The 19066-nt window shown below is 59.3% G+C and overlaps 1 protein-coding gene across 13 annotated transcripts in view; it reads right to left on the bottom strand.

The window, feature by feature from the left end:
- Positions 1 to 19066, bottom strand: part of TMEM94 (transmembrane protein 94) — a 33896-nt gene that overhangs the window by 1294 nt on the left and 13536 nt on the right. For 3 of the 13 annotated variants that reach the window (XM_047832046.1, XM_047832047.1, XM_047832045.1), the window contains 29 exons: positions 12872 to 12991; positions 12410 to 12537; positions 12052 to 12188; positions 10176 to 10378; positions 9651 to 9802; positions 9172 to 9274; positions 8863 to 8949; positions 8472 to 8588; positions 8076 to 8132; positions 7716 to 7820; positions 7409 to 7573; positions 6978 to 7187; positions 6209 to 6524; positions 5551 to 5724; positions 5053 to 5155; positions 4711 to 4928; positions 3828 to 4009; positions 3600 to 3738; positions 3225 to 3340; positions 2997 to 3096; positions 2636 to 2744; positions 2251 to 2440; positions 1944 to 2021; positions 1571 to 1656; positions 1227 to 1308; positions 831 to 979; positions 648 to 742; positions 446 to 539; positions 92 to 262 (listed from right to left, as the gene is read on the bottom strand). In XM_047832046.1, coding sequence (XP_047688002.1) covers positions 92 to 262; positions 446 to 539; positions 648 to 742; positions 831 to 979; positions 1227 to 1308; positions 1571 to 1656; positions 1944 to 2021; positions 2251 to 2440; positions 2636 to 2744; positions 2997 to 3096; positions 3225 to 3340; positions 3600 to 3738; positions 3828 to 4009; positions 4711 to 4928; positions 5053 to 5155; positions 5551 to 5724; positions 6209 to 6524; positions 6978 to 7187; positions 7409 to 7573; positions 7716 to 7820; positions 8076 to 8132; positions 8472 to 8588; positions 8863 to 8949; positions 9172 to 9274; positions 9651 to 9802; positions 10176 to 10378; positions 12052 to 12188; positions 12410 to 12537; positions 12872 to 12991 — 3986 coding nt within the window. Of the gene's footprint in view, positions 1 to 91; positions 263 to 445; positions 540 to 647; positions 743 to 830; positions 980 to 1226; positions 1309 to 1570; positions 1657 to 1943; positions 2022 to 2250; positions 2441 to 2635; positions 2745 to 2996; positions 3097 to 3224; positions 3341 to 3599; positions 3739 to 3827; positions 4010 to 4710; positions 4929 to 5052; positions 5156 to 5550; positions 5725 to 6208; positions 6525 to 6977; positions 7188 to 7408; positions 7574 to 7715; positions 7821 to 8075; positions 8133 to 8471; positions 8589 to 8862; positions 8950 to 9171; positions 9275 to 9650; positions 9803 to 10175; positions 10379 to 12051; positions 12189 to 12409; positions 12538 to 12871; positions 12992 to 18258; positions 18478 to 19066 lie in introns of those variants that run through there. The other 10 variants (XM_047832044.1, XM_047832041.1, XM_047832043.1 and 7 more) reach the window with 10 other exon arrangements.

Genomic DNA, 19066 nt, shown 5'->3' with positions numbered 1-19066 from the left:
ATGGAAGTCCAGGCAGCGGGCAAGTGCCCAGGAGGTGACAGGCTTGGGGAACGCGCCTGACCCTGGAGGGAGTGCCCAGTTGGCAGCTCACCGAATCTCATGCAGCTTCACGATCTCGTTGGTGACCACCACAAGGACCAGGGAGAGGCAGCCCAGGAGCCATGTCACCAGAGGCACGTCCTCCAGGCCAAAGTGGACACGGCTGTCCCTGTGCGTCCACAGCTGTAGGTCCACTGCCGTCTGGCCCACCTGCCCCAGCAGGCTGCAGGGGGGAAGTGACAGCCCTGCGTGAACCTGCCTCTTCTTGCCTCCTGCCCTGCTTTTCCCAGTACGAGTAGCTCAAGGGGGGACAGCACTCAACCTCTGGCTCAACTCCTGCCTTCGAGCCCCCTAGTCTCTGCCGAAGTCCCCTGCCCCTCCCCCACCTCCGCCCGAAGATACTCACACCACGGGCACCGTCACGGCCCACCAGAGGTTTGTCAAGGGGCTCTTTCTCCACAGGGGCTTGGTGCGATGCACGTGGGTGATAGAAATGAAGACTGGAGAAAACAGGGCCAGTGGGCAGTGTTAGACTTCCCACCGGCCGAGGCCTTGCCCCCGGGGTGCCCCACTGGCCGCCACCGGCCCCCTCCCTGGGAGCCTCTCACCCGTGTGCAGGACGGTCAGGGCCGCCGTGAGCTTCTGGGCTGTCAGCAGCCCGTTGGCAAAGTCGTCAAACCAGGCTGGAGCTGTGTCGGCATGACTGCCAAAGCAAGGGGTGGACTCAGCCCCCTCTGGGCCCCGGGAAAGTGGGCAGGGGGCGGGCGAGGGGGGGTGGGATCAGGACCCACCTGCTCAGCATGATGGAGGAGCAGTTGGTGAGGTTGCGGGCCCGGGAGCTGTCACAGAAGCTCTGCAGCGTGAAGCCAAAGCAGATGAGGCACGAGCTGACGGTGAGGCTGAATTTGAGCAAGAAGCAGAGCAGGAAGTAGTGCTGGGTCTGCAGAGAAGAGGGAGGCCTGTCACTCCCACGGCAGCGGCCCCTCCGGCACCAGGCGCGGCGGGCTCTCCAGGACACGGGCAGGCCCAGGGGCGGAGGACGCTTCCCGGCTCCACACCACCACCTCCCCTGCGGTTGGCGTAAGTCCTGATGGAGGCCCCTACCTCTCTCTCCCCCAAGGCTCCGTCCCCTCCACGCACCCGTCCCTCAGGAAAGGCCCAGGCTCACAGGGCTCCACGTTGCTTACCTTCTTAGGAATGGACTGAAGGTTCTTCCCCGTGGCCATAGACATGATGGAGCTATGCGGGGGCTTTCCCAGCAGAGAGATGCTGAAAAGCAGGGACTTGGTGAAGCGTGGCGACTGTGGCCTTCTGTCCCCCAATTCCCGCATGGGTAGCCTTTCGGGAGTTTTGGGACGCGAGGGGGGGGTCTGAGGGGATGGGATAAGACGAAAGAGAGAGAGCCCCCCAGTGCCCTCTGCACCAGGAGACATGAGCACTAAGCGGGTCTCACAGAACCTGGGCTCCTGGGGCTGCTCGGTGACATCCCAACCCTGCCTGCCTGGGCACGGAGGGGCAGAATGACTCTCACCTGAGCAGAGGGTAGCAAAAGCAGGACAGCCACAGGATGTCAGTGGTACTCAGCAGCGGTGGCAGCTGAACCAGACAAGATAGGAACTGGACCAGGAGAGCCCAGGAAGCATGATTAGATTCTAGCGAACAGTGGGATGCCTGGAGCCCCAGGACCGCCTGGCCCTGTGCCCAGAGAGGTGCCCAGAGGAGCTGGGGCCACAGGGGCCACTATTCTGCTGATGGGATCATTACCGAAAGCCCAGGGGTTTCACAGAGGCTAGGGGGCCCCTAGGCTGTGCGGCATCCCCCCGAACTGCCACCTCAGACTCAAATGGCCCTGGGCGGGGGAAGCGGGCGGGGGAGGGGCAATGCCTGTGCCGGCCCCACCTCACCTGGATGACCACGAGAGTCAACTGGCATTGCAGCAGGAAGAGGAAGCACTTGCGAATGCCATAGGTGGCGTGCCGAGCCTAGGGACCGGGAGGGACAGATTGTGGCCAGGCCTACAGCTGACAGATCTCAGCCAAGAGCCAGATGCCCCAGATGCTCCTGCTAGGAAAGGGTGGAGGCAAATAACAGTGCCCGGGAAAGGCTCTCTTGCAGGTACATCTGCCCTAGGGAGCCCAGGTGGAGCCTGTGTCACTCACTATTCCCCACCCCATGCAGGCCCCACGTCCCACTGCCTTCCCGAGCCCCCACCTGCTCAATGAGCCGGATGATGCTGATGGTCTCTTCTTGGCGAAATGTCAGGGAGCAGGGCAGGCTGTTGAGCTGCCCCGAGAGCTGCAGGGGAGAAAGGCCATCCGAGGCCTGGGCCATGCTGGTGCTGGTGGCGTAGCCAAAGGTCTCCCAGGAGCAGCGGGATGGGTACAGGGGATCCAGGGCGATGCTGCTCAGCGCAGGGGGAAAGCATACCCCTCAGCGACACTCCGCAAAGACCCCATCCCATCGCCCATAGGACTAGGCAAGCACCTGCTCCCTCTCTTTCCACCATGTCCAGGTCCCTCAGTCCCAATTAGGGCAAGATCAGCCGTGGAACATGCCCCAGCCCGTGTAAGCCCCCGCTCTAGGATGTCATCCTGACCTGATGTCGCTCTGGAGGAAAAGACAACTGTTCCTGAGGTTGGCAGAGCTGCCCAGGCAGCAGGTCACCTCCCCATATTCCTGCATGATCTTGATCATCTCACACATGGCTGGGGTGGGGTGCAGTCGGGGGGCACAAGAGTCAGGTAGGCAGAGCCCTGTGTGAGGCTCTGGGAAGAGACCCACGGGGCAGGAGAGCAGGAGACAGGGGAAGCAGGCCCCTCTTGGGGACAATCCTACCCCCAGGAGCATGAATATCATGGAACGATTGTCACTTCTGACTCCCTAGAAAGGGCACACCCACAGCTCCAGCCCCCTGGATTCCCAAGCTCGTCCAGCCCAGATTCCTCTACGGTACTCACTCTCGGGGGTACAGTCGGTGAACAGGGGCACTAGCAGGGGCACGTTGTCAATGTTCTGCAGGTGGGGACGCACCTGGTGGATGCCTCGGGGCAGCTTGGCCTGGAGAGAGCAGAGATGCCAGGAGCCTCAGGACTGGGGAGAAGGGTCCGTCCCTCCCTGCCCCCCTTCTCGGGGCCAGTGATTCAGCTACCTCTGGGGGTGAAGGGGCACAGACCCTGCCGTCATACCCGGTTGCAGTCCTCCAGGAAGCTGGGGAGGTCACTGTCTGTCGGCTGGAAGCTAATGAGGTCAGAGTGACCCTCCTCCTCCATCAGAAGGAGCCCTTCTGCATCGTCTCGGGACACTGTGGAGATGAAAGCCTGTCCTTCACCTTGGAGTCAGCCTTTCTGGGGGCCTTTCCTTGCCCTGAAGATGGCAGAGAACTTCCTGCATCTGGGTCTCCTCTCCTTCGCTGTCAACTGTTGTTACCGCGGGGAGACGAGAGCCATTTTCCAAGGGAATGTACTTATCAGGAAGGATCTGCGGAGGCTCTTTCTAGCTGTAGCTCCCAGGAGAGAAGTGCCCACACCCACCTCGTCCCCACCACAAAACTTCGCCCTTACCCTGATTCAGGTCATCATGCAGGGAGCCAGCATGGCTAGGGCTGGAGGGGGGGATCTCAGAGCCAGGCATGTCCCCATTGGGCGTGAGAGAGATGTGGCAGTTCCAACCTGTCTCCAGGCCCATCTTTTCTGCAAACACCTGCAAAAGGCAGATGGCCATGAACAGATGGGCCCACAAGCCCATGGGAGAAAGGATCAGGGGCAGCAGAGAGGGGTGGCTCTCCCCACCTTGCTTTTGAGCTCATCCTCCAAAGAGAAGTAGACGAAGCGGATGCAGGCATTGACCAGCCCGTCGATGAGGCGCACGATGTCCAGCCGGGCCTGGTACTGGGAGGACACCATGCCCATGAAGATCTGGCCGCTCAGGGCCTGCATACAGTCTTCCTTCTCCAGCACCTCCCCGATCCCTTCTTCAGGTAGGCACAAGGCACAGAGCCCGGCCAGGAACACCCAGGAGCCAGCAGATTCCAGGAGGCGGCCCAGGCCACACACACAGATGCCACACCCAAATCAATGAGCACGTGGGCCCCGGGGGACCACACACAGCCACGCACACACACAGCCAAGACATACAAAGGAGCCAACGGACACAGGAGAAAAGACAACGAGAGGTACTCATCAGTCAGGTGACAATCCTCAGGAGTAACGATAGAGCCCAGCCCTGGTCCGAGGCTAGGGGGCTGCCCTCACTCTCAGCAATGGCCTCAATTCATGGTCTTTTGGGTCATAAGACCCCTGTGAGTCTGTCTGTTTGGTGGAGTGGGGAGGGGCAGGGTGGCTCTGAGTCCCTCTGTTTCAGCAGGGTTGTGACCTGGCCTTTTGTCTGATTCAAGTAAGGCCAATGTTCTATAAATACTGCTATTTTATAACTTTCAAAGAAAGCCCTTTGCTATCCAGTATCCCACCGGAGTGTCACAAGAAACCTGTGAGGAGAGCAGAGCAGAGCAAGCACCTACCTATCCACGAAAAGGCTAAGGGACTGGCCCACATCACCAGGCGGTAAGTGCCACCTTGATGCTGCGCCCACTGTCCCTTCTGCTATCATGGACTCCACGGCCCTCCGGAAGCCCTCCCCACTCGGGGCCCCCACAGGGACGGATGTGCACGGTACCGTCAGAGCTCCAGCTGTTGCGGCGGGTGCTGAGCTTGATGGGGACAGTGCTGGGCAGCTCGCACATGGTGAAGATGCTGCTTTGGCCAGGCGCCTGCACCAGCTCAATGCACTTGCCGTTGAGTTGAGAGGAGAGGGCGCAGCTCATGGGCTTGTAGGCAAAGGCAGAGCAGTAGCCAGACAAGCAGGCTCGCTGGTAGAAATCCAGCACTTTCTTTCTGCCAGGGAAGCAGGGCAGGAGTGAGGCCAGCAGTCCTGAGATGCCCCCCTGCCCGTGGGCCGGCGGGAAGGCAGATGGCAGGGCGGTCTGCGACCAGCACTGGCATGTGCCTCCTCACCCACCTGTCAGAACCCGAAAGAGGGTAGATGTCGGCCCCGTCCCAGAAGTCCGTGCAGGCCTCTAAGACCACATCCGCCGTGCCATGGGACAGCATCTGTTCTGTACCTGAGGCAGGGAGGAAGAGGCCGAGCCGTGAGTGCCCCAAGCCACCGCTGCCCTCCTCCCGGCTCACTCACTCAGGGAACACCCTGCCATCCTCGAGAAGGGTGCTAAGGAGACCTTGGGGGTCTCCACACAATACCCCAGGCTTATGTGGGAGGTGCCGGGCTTGTGATACAGACACTAGGCCACCCGTCCTTCAAACAGTCCCGGCCCCTGTGGCCACGCCATCCCAGCCCCAGTCCCCAAATCCAATCCCTGCCACGTGCAAAGAAGACTCGGGACGTTATCTACCGCTCATCTGCCCGGGCTGCCGCTAAAGAGGGATGCCTAAAAGAAGCTCCGCCCTGCCAAGCTCCAGGAAGGTCTGGCCTGATGCTGGCCAAGCCTGGAAGGCTCACTGGTGGTGGTGTCCTTGATGAAGAGGCTGATCATGTGGCTGAGGGGGGGGCGCCGCTTGGTGACACAGGAGAGCCTTCCCAGCGAGGTTTCCTTCACCATCTCGGCACTGGGGAGGCGGTAGAGTGCAAGGTGGTTTTCCTGTTTGAAGAGCTCCTTGGCCCCAGGAGTGAAGCCTGCAGGGGGAGGGATAGCAACTCAGAGCGTCCGGGAGGAAGCACCTGCACCGCCCTCCCTGGCACGGAGACAAGCCGAGTCAGGCTGGGCTGCTTCTTTTCCCCTGCTCATCCCGCTGTTGGTTACTTTCCAAGACGAGATGAGGAAGCACTGCCGAACGGTGCCTGGTTAAAGGGGGTGGTCAGAGCCTAAGAGGGCTGGGGCACTGGCTGGCTCAGTTGGTTGAGCGTCCGACTCGATTTTGGCTCAGGTCATGATTTCACAGTTCATGAGTTCGAGCCCCACATCAGGCTCTGTGCTGACAGCATGGAGCCTGCTTGGGATTCTCTCTCCCTCTCTCTGCTCCTCCCCTGCTTGCATTCTCTCTCTCAAAATAAATAAATAAACAGTAAAAAAAAAAAAAAAAAAGAAGCTAAGAGGGCTGACGGCGCTCTCCATGCGGCCACAGGGCACCAGTAGGTTCGGAAGCGGCGGCCAGCATACCTATGAGGCGGGCCAGCTCGCAGAGGCCCCAGGGTACGTGCACGGGCAGGACGGCGCTGTGGCTCTCCTGCAGGGCGATGTTGCACAGGTGGTCTGAGAACCGGCACAGCCGCTCCGTGACGCTGGCGTTACACAAGTTCAGCAGCACGTTGAGACCCAGGGGCTTCAGGGAGGTAAGGTGCAGCTGCCAGTTGGAGTCATCGAACTGGATGCAGGAGGGGTTCTGCTGGTCCTGTGACAGGCTCAGCATCTCCAGGTGGTAGTCACACACAAAGTCCTCCGCTTCGTAGGGCTCGCCCTCCAGTCCGGGCTGGGCCTCGAGGAAAACGTGGAGGGGAGAGGACAGCGTCAGACTGGAGGGTTCGTGCTCACGCTCTGTGCATCCCTCCCCGACACCCTCTCCCTGCCCTTGCTGGCCTTCAGCTGCTTCTAGTAGCTACCCCCAACGATGGCAGTACCCAGGCCAGGGAGGGAACAATGAAGGATCTCTTTCAGGCAGGTGGAAATATTTTAGAGGAAGCCGCCAGCTTTCTGTCTTTAGAAGGTGGTAACTAGGAGAAAGGGCCTCGCCCCGACCAATTACCATCCGCGAAATCCAGAAAGGGAGAAAGGGCCTACTTCCCGGAAGGGTCCCAGATGAGGCCTTGGGAGACGGCCCTGCCTGGCCAAGCCTGGCGGCCTGGGAATGGAGGCCGTGACATCTGCACCCCATAGCCTCTTCGGCGGGGAGGCCGGGACACCCCACGGCTGCTCTCCACCTTCCTCTCACCTTGCCAGGCTCTTCTTCACCACCCTCTGTGTCCCTGCTGAAGCTCACATTGGAGCCGGACGGGTGTTTGCTGCGGCCGTGTGCTTTGTGGCAAGAGTAGAACTCAGGGGGCTTGGGACCGTCACCGGGCCAGTCACCGCGTTCCTGCTCATTGGAAAGGTGCAGGGAAGTGTTCAGGGAGCCAGCCAGGAGGGCATCTCGTTCGTGGGGCTGAAGAGAACAAGGAGCACAGGCCTCGGACTGGGGTCCCAACGGCTGCCACGGACCAAGGAGGCAGGGCAGTTACGTCCCTTCACTGCTGGCTGTGGGGGCTCCGCCTCAACTGCCCAGCAGACCCTAATGGCGCTCGAGCCGTCCTTCTCCCTCTTAGCCTCGCCCTCCCCGAGGCCACCGGCCGGGCCCAGAGCTGGGTCCCCGGGAGCCGGCCATACCTCCTCCTCTACCTCGGGGTGGCAGAAGGAGCGGGTGGACAGGTCATCTGTTAGGTCCTCGTGGCTGCTGTGGGGGGGCTCCACCTTCCCACTGAAGAACAACACGGTCTCCGGGCTGGGGTTTGGCCACGACAGGATCCCCTGTTTGTCCACACAGCATAGGACCTGCAGGGAGAGACAGGAATTGGGAAGGGGGCTTGGCATTCCCCAACTTGCCAGGGTCCGCGTAAGTGGCAGAAAGGCACCCCACACATAGCCAGGCGGCAGGCCAGCTGAGGCGGGGTCCTCCCACGGGGCCCAGCCTCACCGTGACAGAGCCCAAGCTGTGCAACAGGCTGGAACTATGGCTCAGCGTCGGCGACGTCCCCTGGATCACCCGCAGGAAGTGACCCCAAATGCAGCGTAGCATTTCCTGGCGGAAGAGGCAAAGTCCAGCATTATTTCCCTAGAGATAGCCTCTGGGGCCAACAGAGGAAACAGTGCAGGGATGCCAGGAAGTTGGGGTTGGAGAGGCATTTGTCTGGGCAAAGCGCGCTGCCCTCATGAGACAGGAGACTCAATGGCCACAAGGCAGGGGAGCCCCAGGGTTCCACAAGGGGCCAGCTTGAGGGAGCTCGGGTCGGTGCCTACGGGGGCCTGGGGCCAAAGGTGTCCCAGGTGAGCATACCTGAGAGGAGACGGCTTCTGTATAGCTGCTGAGAGTGTCCTCCGAGAACTTGGCCAGCTGCGCAGAGAAGAGGGAGCCGGCTCAGGGGGCCACCCTCACACAGGCCTCCGAGCTGGAAGGTGGGGGGCCCCACGCCAGCAAGGCTCCGAACGCCGTTGGTAAAGGACACCTGGGCAGTCCCCGAATCCCCTGTCTGCTGAGCGCCAGGACAGACGCTCACCGGCCTCTCCCAGGCCTGGCCTGGAGAGCTGCCCAAGTCCTGCCCACATGCCGGGCCCCCATTCGCTGGGCCCCCATTCGCTGGGCACCCTCTGCACCCATTCGCTGGGCACCCTCTTTTTGCTCCTGGTTTGTATTCTTTTTGCACTGTCCCCCAGATGCCTTGGAACAACCTACCAAGGAGCTGGGAGAGGCCTTGCTCATCTGAGCCAGGACGCGGGCTTCTCCACAGGCGGTCGCCAGAACCCAGAGGGCTGGAAAGAGCAGGGGGAGGACGGGCAGGACGCCGTTCACCTGGGAAAGCGCGAACCACACTGAAGGCTCCCAAGGAGCTGCTGGCCTGGAAGGAGGGAGGGAGGGAAGGGCTTCCCCGGCCCTGAAGCCATTCCCTGAGTAGAAAGGGACAGCTGTCCAGGGCAAGAAGAGAAGAAGGAAAGCAGGCATTCTTAAGTTTGAAGCCTGAGGGACCCTGGGGCTACAGAGAGGAAGGAACAGTCAGGGTGCCATGAGGGGACCCAGGATCCACAGAAAGTGCAAAGCACGACAGTCGGGATAGGGTGGGGGTTACCTGTAGCTGGAGGAGGGTGTACTGCCAGGACGTGACCCCAGGGGCATTCAGCATAAAGCGCAGGGCATTGGTGATGAGGAAGCCGGCCTTTGGGGCACAGGAGAGGTGCAGCCTTAGCCCCCACCACCCAGAGAGACACTCGGGCTCTAAGGTTCCCTTTCCTCTGCCCACTTACACGCCCCCAACCCCAGCACTGGCCAGCTCACTCTGGGATCCCTGTCTTCACTCACACGCTCACCTGAATCTGGCCCTGAGGCTCCCCCTTTCTCTTGGCCCTCTCCCCTGCCCTGCGCGGCCCGCCTCACGCACCAGGACCACAGGCACAGCGTAGTGCAACATCACCGACTGCACCGTGAACCGCTCGTTGTCCAGAGCAGTGACTGGGCGGGACAGGGCCATGTCCAGGCACCACCTGCAGAAAGGGGTGACCCTACAGTTGTGCAAGCTCTCAGGAAGAGGCCAGAAACATGCACCTTTACGGGGCATCACTGAGTCAGGCAATCTCTCCTATTCCCTGGCCCCCACCAAGTCCCCCGCCCCCCAAGAGAGGGGTCTGGGGCAGCCTCCAGAGCTGTCCCCTCAGAGTTCCAACAGGGGGGAGAGGAACAATCACCCAGTCTAGGAATGCTCATGAGACACTAAAGAAAAGACCCCATAGAGGTGCCTGCCCTAAGGGAACCTCAGCGTAAACAAGGCTCCTTGTCACCCACCCCCTGCCCCCAGCTCACAGAGCCACTAGGGACGAGGATAAGTCAGGGGACAGAAGGAAGGCAGGGTAGCAACCCTACCTGATGTTGTCAATCACAGGGGTCTCAAGGACGCGGAAGAGTCTGTGCTGCTGGGGGTTCTGTGGCCCTTTCTTCACTTCTCCCCTGGGGGAAGGGGGTGGAGAGAAAGGGGGAAACAGGTCTCCCGGCTCTAAGACAATGTGTTCATCATCCTGCCAGGGAGGAAGGGGGAGGAGGTTGAGGGCAATTAACAGGTTCATTCGGAAGCCACCCTTCCTTGACAATTCCAGCTAAATGGAAGCAGTTCATTGGGTTAGGGACCATCAGTTAGCAAAGAGTCAGCTGTGGGGCGGAGGGTTGGGGCAGCTGTGGAACTGGATTCCCACAAGCTTAAGGGGCAGAGAAAAGAAAGAACAGTCCAAGAAGGAGAAAAATATTCTAGCCCTTCTCTGTTCTCCTAAGAGCCCTTGCCAAGAAGCCTGTGAGCTGGCCAGGAAGCTTCAGGATTAAGCCCTGGGGCCCTCCCACCATTGCCTGTGGATGCTCCCACGGCATTTCCAGGGGAGGAGAAAAGTCCTGAGCTACCTTGATCCCCCTCAGAGAGGCGAACGATTCCTGGCCGGGCCTCAGAGCTATGATGTCTCCTTCCACCAACAGGCTAACTGGCAGGTTGACCAGATGTCCATCTCTGTATGCCCAGTGCAGGGACCAGGATGGTGCAAAGGGCATGTGGAGGTCTGGGTACATGGCATCCGGCCACTTGATCTCCTTGCCATCCCTGAGCGCATCTGACGAGAATGGAAAGAGGAAAAGCACCTCACCCACAGCCCCACACCCCAGCCACCCGGCAGCACACACCGTGGAGCGCGGCCTTCTTTCTCCTTCCTTTCCCAGAAGGTTTGCCGCAACCCACACCATTCACTCCGACTCGCCCAAGGCCACCTCCCCTGTGAAGCCTTTCCCACCGCTCCAGCCCAGGCACCGCCAAGGCCTCTGAACACCTGAAGCTCTTCTTCTTTGTAGCCCCGTTCCATTCAAAGACATTTCATAACCATGGCCGAGGGCTTTGAGGGGTGCAAAGATCAAAGAAGACACAGTCCCTGCCCTTGAGGAGCCATAACCGAAAAGAGAGATGCATGTGGGCAGATAACACCAAAGCAAGGCAAGCATGTGCTCAGAGTGTTAGGAAAGATCCCAGTGCTGCAGGGAGCACAGAGGAGCTGATGTGATCAGAGGTGGCTTCAGGGCAAAAGGGTGGGTCCTGAAGGAGGGGCAAGATCTTCAGTTAGAGCCGAGTGAGGGAGGAGCAGGGCAGGCAGGACAGCAGGACGGAGGCACAGAAGCAGGGAAGTCCACAGTGGTTTCAGGACTGGGGAGTCGTTTTCACGTGAGGGTGAGTAGCAGGAGAAGAGGCTGGAGAGGAAGGTTGGAGCCTGGGCCAGAGTTTCTGGGATGCTTTGATGAGCAACAGGGAGCCATGGATGCTTCCTGAGCAAGAGACTAAGCTCTCGGAGGGCAGGGCCCATCTTTCTCAGTCACTTCCTGTGCCTGGCACATGGCTGCAACTCATTGGTCATTTCAGAATGAAGCAACGTCTTCTCACTTAGCATTTATTTATTTATTTATTTATTTATTTATAATAATTAAAAAAAATTTTTTTAATTTTAGATAGAGAATGCAAGTGGGGGAGAGGGGCAGAGGGAGACAGGAAGAGAATCTTAACCAGTCTCCATACTCAGCACAGAGCCCGACATGGGACTCGATCCCATGACCTTGGGATCATGACCTCGGCCAAAATCAAGAGTCAGACACTCAACCAACTGAGCCACCCAGGCATCCCCTCATTTAGCATTCAAATGTCTGCTGCCCAGTACAGTTAGAGAAAGGTCTCAGACAACAGGTGTTTCTCTTACAAGACCACATGCCCTTGGGAAGTGGGAACCACCGTCTCTCTGAAGAACCTAACACCCCCGATCCATAGCTGGGGTGTAACCACTACCTGAATGAAAGGACAAGCAGAAATCTGACTGAGCAACTCCCTTCTTTAGGATCAGGGCTGCTCCATTTGGGGCTCCCGGCTCCGGGCCCCCACCCCTGATTCTTGCAGGTCTTAGACTTCTCTGGCCCATCTTCCCACCTGCCCCGGCCCAGTAGCACCGGACAAGACAGACGTGGAAGGGAAAAATCTCACTGTTCTCCTGCCAAGAGAGGGTCTTCTCTGTTAGTCTCCCACCGTTAGCAAGCCTGCGTGCCGTGCCCAGGCCAACACCTGCATGCGCCTAGGTGTCCCTGGCTATCACTGTCCTGCTCAAAAGAGGGCAGGTGAGCCTTCTCACTCTCTTGACGCCAACAGCCGCCAGAATGCTGACCACCCGTGTGCCAGGCTCCTGGCTGGGACTCGGGAGAAGAGCTCACAGGGCTCCGACGCATCACGCCTGGCACGCCTGACCTTTGGCCTCACCTTGGATTCGGTCAATGATCCCTCGGAGCCTCCGCTCTACCTCCCTGCGCTTCAGCCGATCTTGCCGCCCGATGAGGATGAGGTTGAGAAGGAGCAGGAGGCACAGCGCCGAGGCGCTCACCAGCTCGGCCCCGTGGCTGGCAGGAAGGAGTGAAGGGGGTTCTAGCAGGGAGAGGGGCCCCCCGCCCCGGCCCCTTCTGGAAAGCGTGTCTGGTTCTGGTGCTGACAGCAGCCAGCCAAGGGACTGAGGATTCCTAACAACCCGGGCGGGGGGCGGGGGGGGGGGGGGAGGGTGGTGGTGCAGACATGCTAAACCTGAGGCAGGGGTGGGGCGGCTCGGAGGAGGGAGGCAGCTCACCTGCCCGCCGGCTGGCCCCCGTGGCAGCCCAGCAGCAGCAGCACCGCCAGCAGCATGAGCGAGGCGCCCGGCCAGTGGAAGCAGGAGCAGCGGTTACTGTGGTGCAGGAAGCTGCTTCTCCACATCTCCTGAGGAGGTGAGGAGGTGAGGAGGTGAGGAAGGGCGGCGGGGAGCGAGGGCCCGGGGAAGGAGCCGGGACGCAGCGTCCTGCTGGAATCTGGCCGCCTTCCTCCCACAGCTGCTTGACCCTGCCCCAGCCCTCCGACCGACTGGTTGCCCCCCCCCCCCCGCCCTCCCCTCCCCCCCAGGGCTGCCTCGGTCTCCTCCCGGGCTCCTGCGCCAAGTGCACCCAGGACATGAGTCTGCGAGGCAGCCCAGGGTCACGGGGAGAGTCACGGGCCTCCCACGCCTCTCCGCCATCCCACTCAGGCTCTGGGCTCCCTGTGAAGAAGCTTCCTTCACCTTCCACGTGAGACATTTCTTCCGTTCCTTCAGGTGTCCTTCCAGCACCGCCTCGAGCTGCTCCTTCAGGATGCTGAGGGCCTTCCGGGTGGACAGGCCCAGGGCCAAGGGTGGCTCGCCCTGGGAGGGAAGCAGAAGGCCCTCAGCATCTCTCTGGGCACCCCCCCCCCCACCCAGTCACTGCCTGGAGTGGCCTTCCCTCATCCCTCCCCCCTGAATCCTCCCTCCTCTTCCTCCACTAGTCCCAGCCCTCAGGGTGTTGGCTCAAATCTCCACCACGTTAAAAATCCCCTACTCCTCAAGGCCAAGTTTAAAACAGAAACAGACCCGCAACTCTCTCTACTCAGGGTTTCCTAACCCACCTTCCAAGGCCATCGGCATCTCCCCACCCCTCGCACCGATCTGGCCCCTCACCTCCCCTCTATCTCTGCTGCCGTCTTTATATTTCACAGGCCGAAACATAGTGTGTTTTTAAGCAGGGAGAGGATAACTAACAAAGAGACGCTGTCTCTTCATTGTTCCTAGTAAAAGCATTAAGAAAAAAACCCACGATCTTCTGTTTCCACCATTTCACAGAAGGGAGGATGCTCCAGCATCGGGAAGGACACAATCTCAGACAAAAGACAGTTGCTCCCAGGAAAGGGACGATTGTCACGTCACCGAGGGTGGTGGAACGGGGCACGGATGGGGGTGGTCCTGGGCAACACTGGGGACCACCCACGTTGTCCTGTGTGACCCCAGCCTGGCCTCTTCTTATTGACAGCCCCGTTCCTGGGTTTCGCTCCTGTTTTCTCCTTCTCTGACTGGCTTTTCTTTCCTGTCCATCTAACCCCACAGCCCACCCTAAGACATCTCGACAAATTCATATAAGTTTCCAGGGCAACCTCAGCCACCATCATGGAGTAGTTGCTCATCACCACCAAGCTTACAATTCCTGAAGTTTACCTCTAGCCTGACCACTGCCCTGAATTCTGGCCTGTTTACTCAACTGCTGTACTGCTGTTTCACAGGGCCCAGGAGTGGTTTCATCCAAAACCCTGGAATGTGGCCCTTCCGGGCCCAGACAGCACAGCTCCTGCAGTGACCCCCCTCCCCCCAACCTTACCTCCCCTTCCCCCCTCCAGTCTCTACCTTTTCCAAACCAACTGTGACATCCAGCCACAGTAGCAGACATCAGATCAACTGACCGCGTTTATCTTGCCAATCAAGCCCAAACTCCAAAGCATGATCTGTGATCTGCTAGTTTCTCCAGTCCCCTTTCCGGCATTTCTTCCACTCCTGACGCAAGCCATGCTCTCCTAGCTGATGGGCGAGTACCTTTCTGCATTTTCCTACCAACAACACCCTGCCTGCCCCAGACAACTCTTACTCCCCCTTCAAGACTCAGCTCAAAGATCACCTGCTCTGGGAAATTTTCCCAAAACCAAGGGCTGCACTTACAGGAGAGGTTTGTATTCCAATAGCACACTGGACAACCTGGCTCACAGTCTGCATCACGGAGAACTGTCATTATAGATGTACTTGTCTGGCTCTCCCACCTGGCTGTCAGTTCCCTGAAAACAGGTCTGAATTCTTCCATCTCCACACACCCCTGCAGCCAACTGCTAAGACAGGGCCTGGCACACGGCAGCAGCTCAGTGAACGCTTGCTGAGTGAATGCACGCACGGATTCTGGGATCCCAGTGACATCTCCATCAGGGGTTGTCAGCCCGGGATCTCTAGCAGAAACACCTGCAGCTTCTAAAAAGGTGGATGCCCAGGTCCCACCCAAATCCACTAAATCAAAACTTCAGAAGTTGGGATTGATGCACACATTGAATCTGATGCACAGATCCCCAGGTCGGGGGTCCTGGGAAAAAGAACACCCCCGGGGAAAGGAGGGCTGGGGGAGAACTGGGTCTTTCCCAGGGCCATCCCAAGAGCACCAGTGTGAGCTCCCACCAGGAAAGGTTCTTGAGTAAAAGGAGCAAAGCCCTAGACTTGGGGCGTCAAGAAAGGGACTGAGGTCATCTACTGAGTCTTGATCAAGGGTGGCTGAGCTGGTGACGCCCTGGCTGCCTCGGCCCATTGCCCTCCCCTACTCCACACCTGCCTTCCCTGGGGTCTGCCCTGGCTTTGCCCACTAATGTTCCAGACTTCCTCCTCTGTGCCTCTCTCCATATCCAGCCCTCTCCTTGGCAGCCTCGTCTTTCACAGGACACACGTCTCCATTACTAGAATGGGATGCTGCACGGGGGCAGTGTCTCCCGGCTGCAGACCCGCCCTGGTAGGACCCACCTGAGTGGAGCCCCCACACTGGCCCATTGCCAGCTTTCTCAGTCCGAGAAATTAGGACGGGCTCCAGAGCAAACCTGGCCCCAAGACTTCCCAGATCCCTTGCCTAAATCTCCCCTAATCCCCACTCTCCATGCTGGCTTTGGGGGATTATGAAGATAAGAGCTGCTTCTTCCCAGAGGGGATAACTGGGTATTTCAGCTCAGGAAGAAATGGCCCTCTGGGCAGAGGGCCCGTACCCTAGCATGGGTAAATACTATACTCCAGAGCATCCACCTCCCTCTGGCAGAGATCCTGGGGCCTTCCTGAAAAGCCGGGGTCCAGGACAAATGAGTGTCAGGTAAGGCTGAGGTCTGTACGTCTGCTTCCCTGACTCCTGCACGGGAGTGGGGGAGGGGAGGAAGAAAGGAAAAGGGGACCCGAGGCCTTCTCATGTCTAAGGGACTGGCCCAGGGGGTGACGCCTGGGCCAGGGAAGAAGATTTGGGCCAGGGAAGAAGAAGTTGGGTACACAGGGCCTCCCACACCACCCCTCCACCCCTGCCCACTTCTCCCCCAGGAGCTTTATGAGCTCCCTCTCCGCAGGGGGAGACGTGAAGCTTCCCAAGAAGCTTGGGACTTGCCAGGGCCTCCAGGAACGCTGCAGTGAGAAAACCTCCCGGAGGCAGGGAAGGGCTGGCCTGCAGAGGTAGAAAGGCTGCCCGCCAAAGAGATGGGGATTGGGCAGGACAGAGGGAGGGCGGGATAAATCCCAGGGGGCTGCAGGTCACGTGGGAAGCTGCTGGGTCTGGGATGCGGACCATGCTCAGGAAGGCAGGCAAGGGCTAAGAGGAGCAACCAGGGAACCAGGGTGGCGCCCCTCCTCCAGCCAGGCTTTTAGACTTTGGACAGCCACACTTCCCGTCTGCTTGCCCTGTGGCTGTCCTGACATCCGCTGCCTCATGCCAGGTGCCCCCAAACCCAGGGCCTCCCCTTCCACAACCCAGAAACCGATTCCTTTTCTCTCTGCACCCGGCTTCCTGGGACCCGCACACTGCTGTTCTCCAGGCGTCTCCAGGTGTGGGAGGTATGGGCCAGAGGGCAAAGTGCTCCTGGGTCAGGGCCAGCAGAGGCCTGCGGAACGGACTGTGTGTGTCTGCCCACGCATGTTGTGTCTGGCCAGGAACACCAGCTCCAGACTGGCGATTAAAGACAGCACAGCAGAGCAAAAGTAGCCATTCTGTAATTACATGCTTCCCGAAGAAAGTGCCTGCCCGTACAGGTAGGCCCTGGGGCGAGGACACAGCCTTCTGGGCCAGCCTCCTCTGCCTGGCCCCAGCCACGCTCATCTAAATGCCACGGCCCCCTCGCTGACACGGAACAGCAACACCTCACCCTGTCTCCAGCGGGAGAGTCCCGGTTGCAGGTAAAATCACTGTTTTCTCTCACGGCACCTTCCCTGCTGCAACGTGAGAGCCAAAGCCGAGGAACTTGGCGGAACTTGGGCATCTTCAAGGGAAATTAAGAAAGAGCCACGCGCGAGCTGGCCCTGCCGGCCTTTCTCAATACACGAGTGAGGCTGGGCACCGGGGGGGGGGGGGGGGGGGACCCTGTACACGGATGCGTATGGTTGGTTTGAGAAAGAAGGACCTGACTTGTACACACGCCACCCGAAGGTCTGCTTTTCTTGTCCACAGGGCCAAGAAAGCTGCCCCAGCCTTAAGTACCCACAGGGAGTAAGAGATTCTTCCTGCTTCCAGATGCTCAAAATCTGCCACTCCGCCCCACCGCCAGACACCTCCCAAGACGTTCCCAGGGTGAGGCAGGATGGCTGGTCGAGATCTCTACACCAGAGGCAGGCTCCTGCCTCCCCACTCACACCGATGCTTTACAGGTAGAAGCAACCCCATCCCGCCATTTTAAATGTCAGACTCAAGTGGACCCAACAGAGTAGCTTGAGCCCCTACAAAACCCAGGCTCAGGGGATGCTGGCCACAAACGCCCCTCATGAGCTGGACTTCTCCTGCCTGCTCCGTCATCAAAGGGGGGACACGGGGAGGGCATGGGGCTTTAAAGGAGCGGAAGGGTGGGGAAAGGACTCTATCCATCAAATCAGAACTGTAAAAAACCCGCTACTGAATAGGACCAGATCTGCAGGGCCTGACGCAGAGCATCTGGGTCAGTCTAACAAGCCTTTCCAGAACTAACGCTCCTGAGCTCTCCCGCACCACCTCGGTCAGGTTTCCCAGGTGGCCCGGAGCCACAAGTCCCTGGCCCCCAGCCCTTGTCCTTTCAGGACTCCTCACAGGTCCACACAGCTGCTCTTTTCCTTCCCACTCCACCTATTTGGGGAGCAGAAACCAGGTCCCAGAGGCTCAGGTAGATAGGTTACAAACACAGACGGGGACCCTTAGCCTTGACAACAGCAGATAGCCACTAATTAGAACTGGCTGGCCCTTGAACCAAGTCTCCAGGTCACAGCTTTCTTAGCCAGTGCAGGTGGGGAAGGGACCCACATAGTGCCTAAATCACTGAAGCTGGTCCTTTTTAGGATAAATCTCTTCTGAGCATGGCCAGACACAAATCAGCCTTGTCTTCAGCCAGGCAAAGCAAAGCCTCAAGCTTCTTCCTCTTCCGGGCGCATGCTGACCTTGGCACTTCGACCCATCGACCCATCTTCTTCCTCCTGCGACCACCCAGACTGAGGAAGAAATCAGCCTGGCCCTGGTTGCTCCCACCTCAATGACCCATGTGATCCGGGGGGGAAAAAAAAAAAAAAAAAAGCCTCCTTGCTGGCCCCAAGGAGGGGTGGCTTCCAGGCCCAGGGCTTCCCGTCACCTGTGCATGGAGACCCAGGTCCCAACATAACTCAATAGGATGCCCCACTGGGACACTCAGCTCCAGTCCTACTCTGGGTGCCTCGGAAGCCTGGCTGGCAGCTCCCTGGACACACGGGCATTGTGGTTCCCATTCTCAGCCTCCTTCCTCAGTCCCAGCTACCTCATAATCTGAGCTGCCTGCGGTTCGGCACCCACCTTCAAGACTGGCGCAAATTGCTAAGTCAAAGCCGTGCACCCAAAGCAGAGAACAAGGCGTTTGTAACAGAAATGTAAAACCAAGTTGGCATATACTCACTTTGGTGCATTTGCCCCGATGGGGCATCCATAGCTCTGTCTGCTTAAAGAGCATGGGGTAGAGCCTGAGCCACAGAAGTCAACTACAGAACTTCCACCGCCACCCTCAAGCAGAGAGGAGAAGAGACAGGAAGGGGGAGAGGGAGAGGGTGAGAGGAGAGAGAAAGAGAGGCGAGGGCTGGGGAGCTAGGAGCTGGAGCCGCAGCGGATCCGGATCCGTGCAGAGTGGAGCTTCAGCCTGCTGATTAATTCAGCCTATTTCCAGTCACGCTGCAGATTTAGGGAGGGAGGAGGAGGCAGTGCTGCAACAGCGCCGTGGGAGGGAGGGAGAGGCGAGCAGGGGGGAGGGAGGAGCCGGGCTGAGAGGAGAAAGTTTGTAGATGCTCTGCCAGATGCCCAGGAGCTCGGTCCATTCATCAGAGGCCACCGAGGGGTGAGTGGAGGGGCACCCGCGGTCAAGGGGCTGTGCATGCATGGGGAGGAGAGGCCGTGCAGGAGGTGGCTGCTGGAACCTGGGGGCAACCGTGGCACCCAGGGGTACCTGGACTCTCTCCCCAGACCACCTCTCCTTGGCCCCCAACTCACTGGGCAAGGTGGGCGCCCGCCATCCATGAGAGCTCCCCCAAATCACTCAGAGACTCCCCGAACGGAGCCACGCCAGCAACAGCTCTTCCCACAGTTCTAGCTGCAGGAAGGAGGGGAGGGGGGACTTGCCAGTTATTAATAGCAGCACATCCGTGTGGAGGGGAAGGACAGGCCATTGAGAAGCCTGGAGCAGTGGCTTCTAAGAGGCAGAGCAGGGGGCCCGG

This window comes from Prionailurus viverrinus, chromosome E1 (genome assembly GCF_022837055.1).
Source record: "Prionailurus viverrinus isolate Anna chromosome E1, UM_Priviv_1.0, whole genome shotgun sequence".
Classification (NCBI taxonomy): domain Eukaryota; kingdom Metazoa; phylum Chordata; class Mammalia; order Carnivora; family Felidae; genus Prionailurus; species Prionailurus viverrinus.
This window is presented reverse-complemented; position numbering and strand designations above follow the sequence as displayed.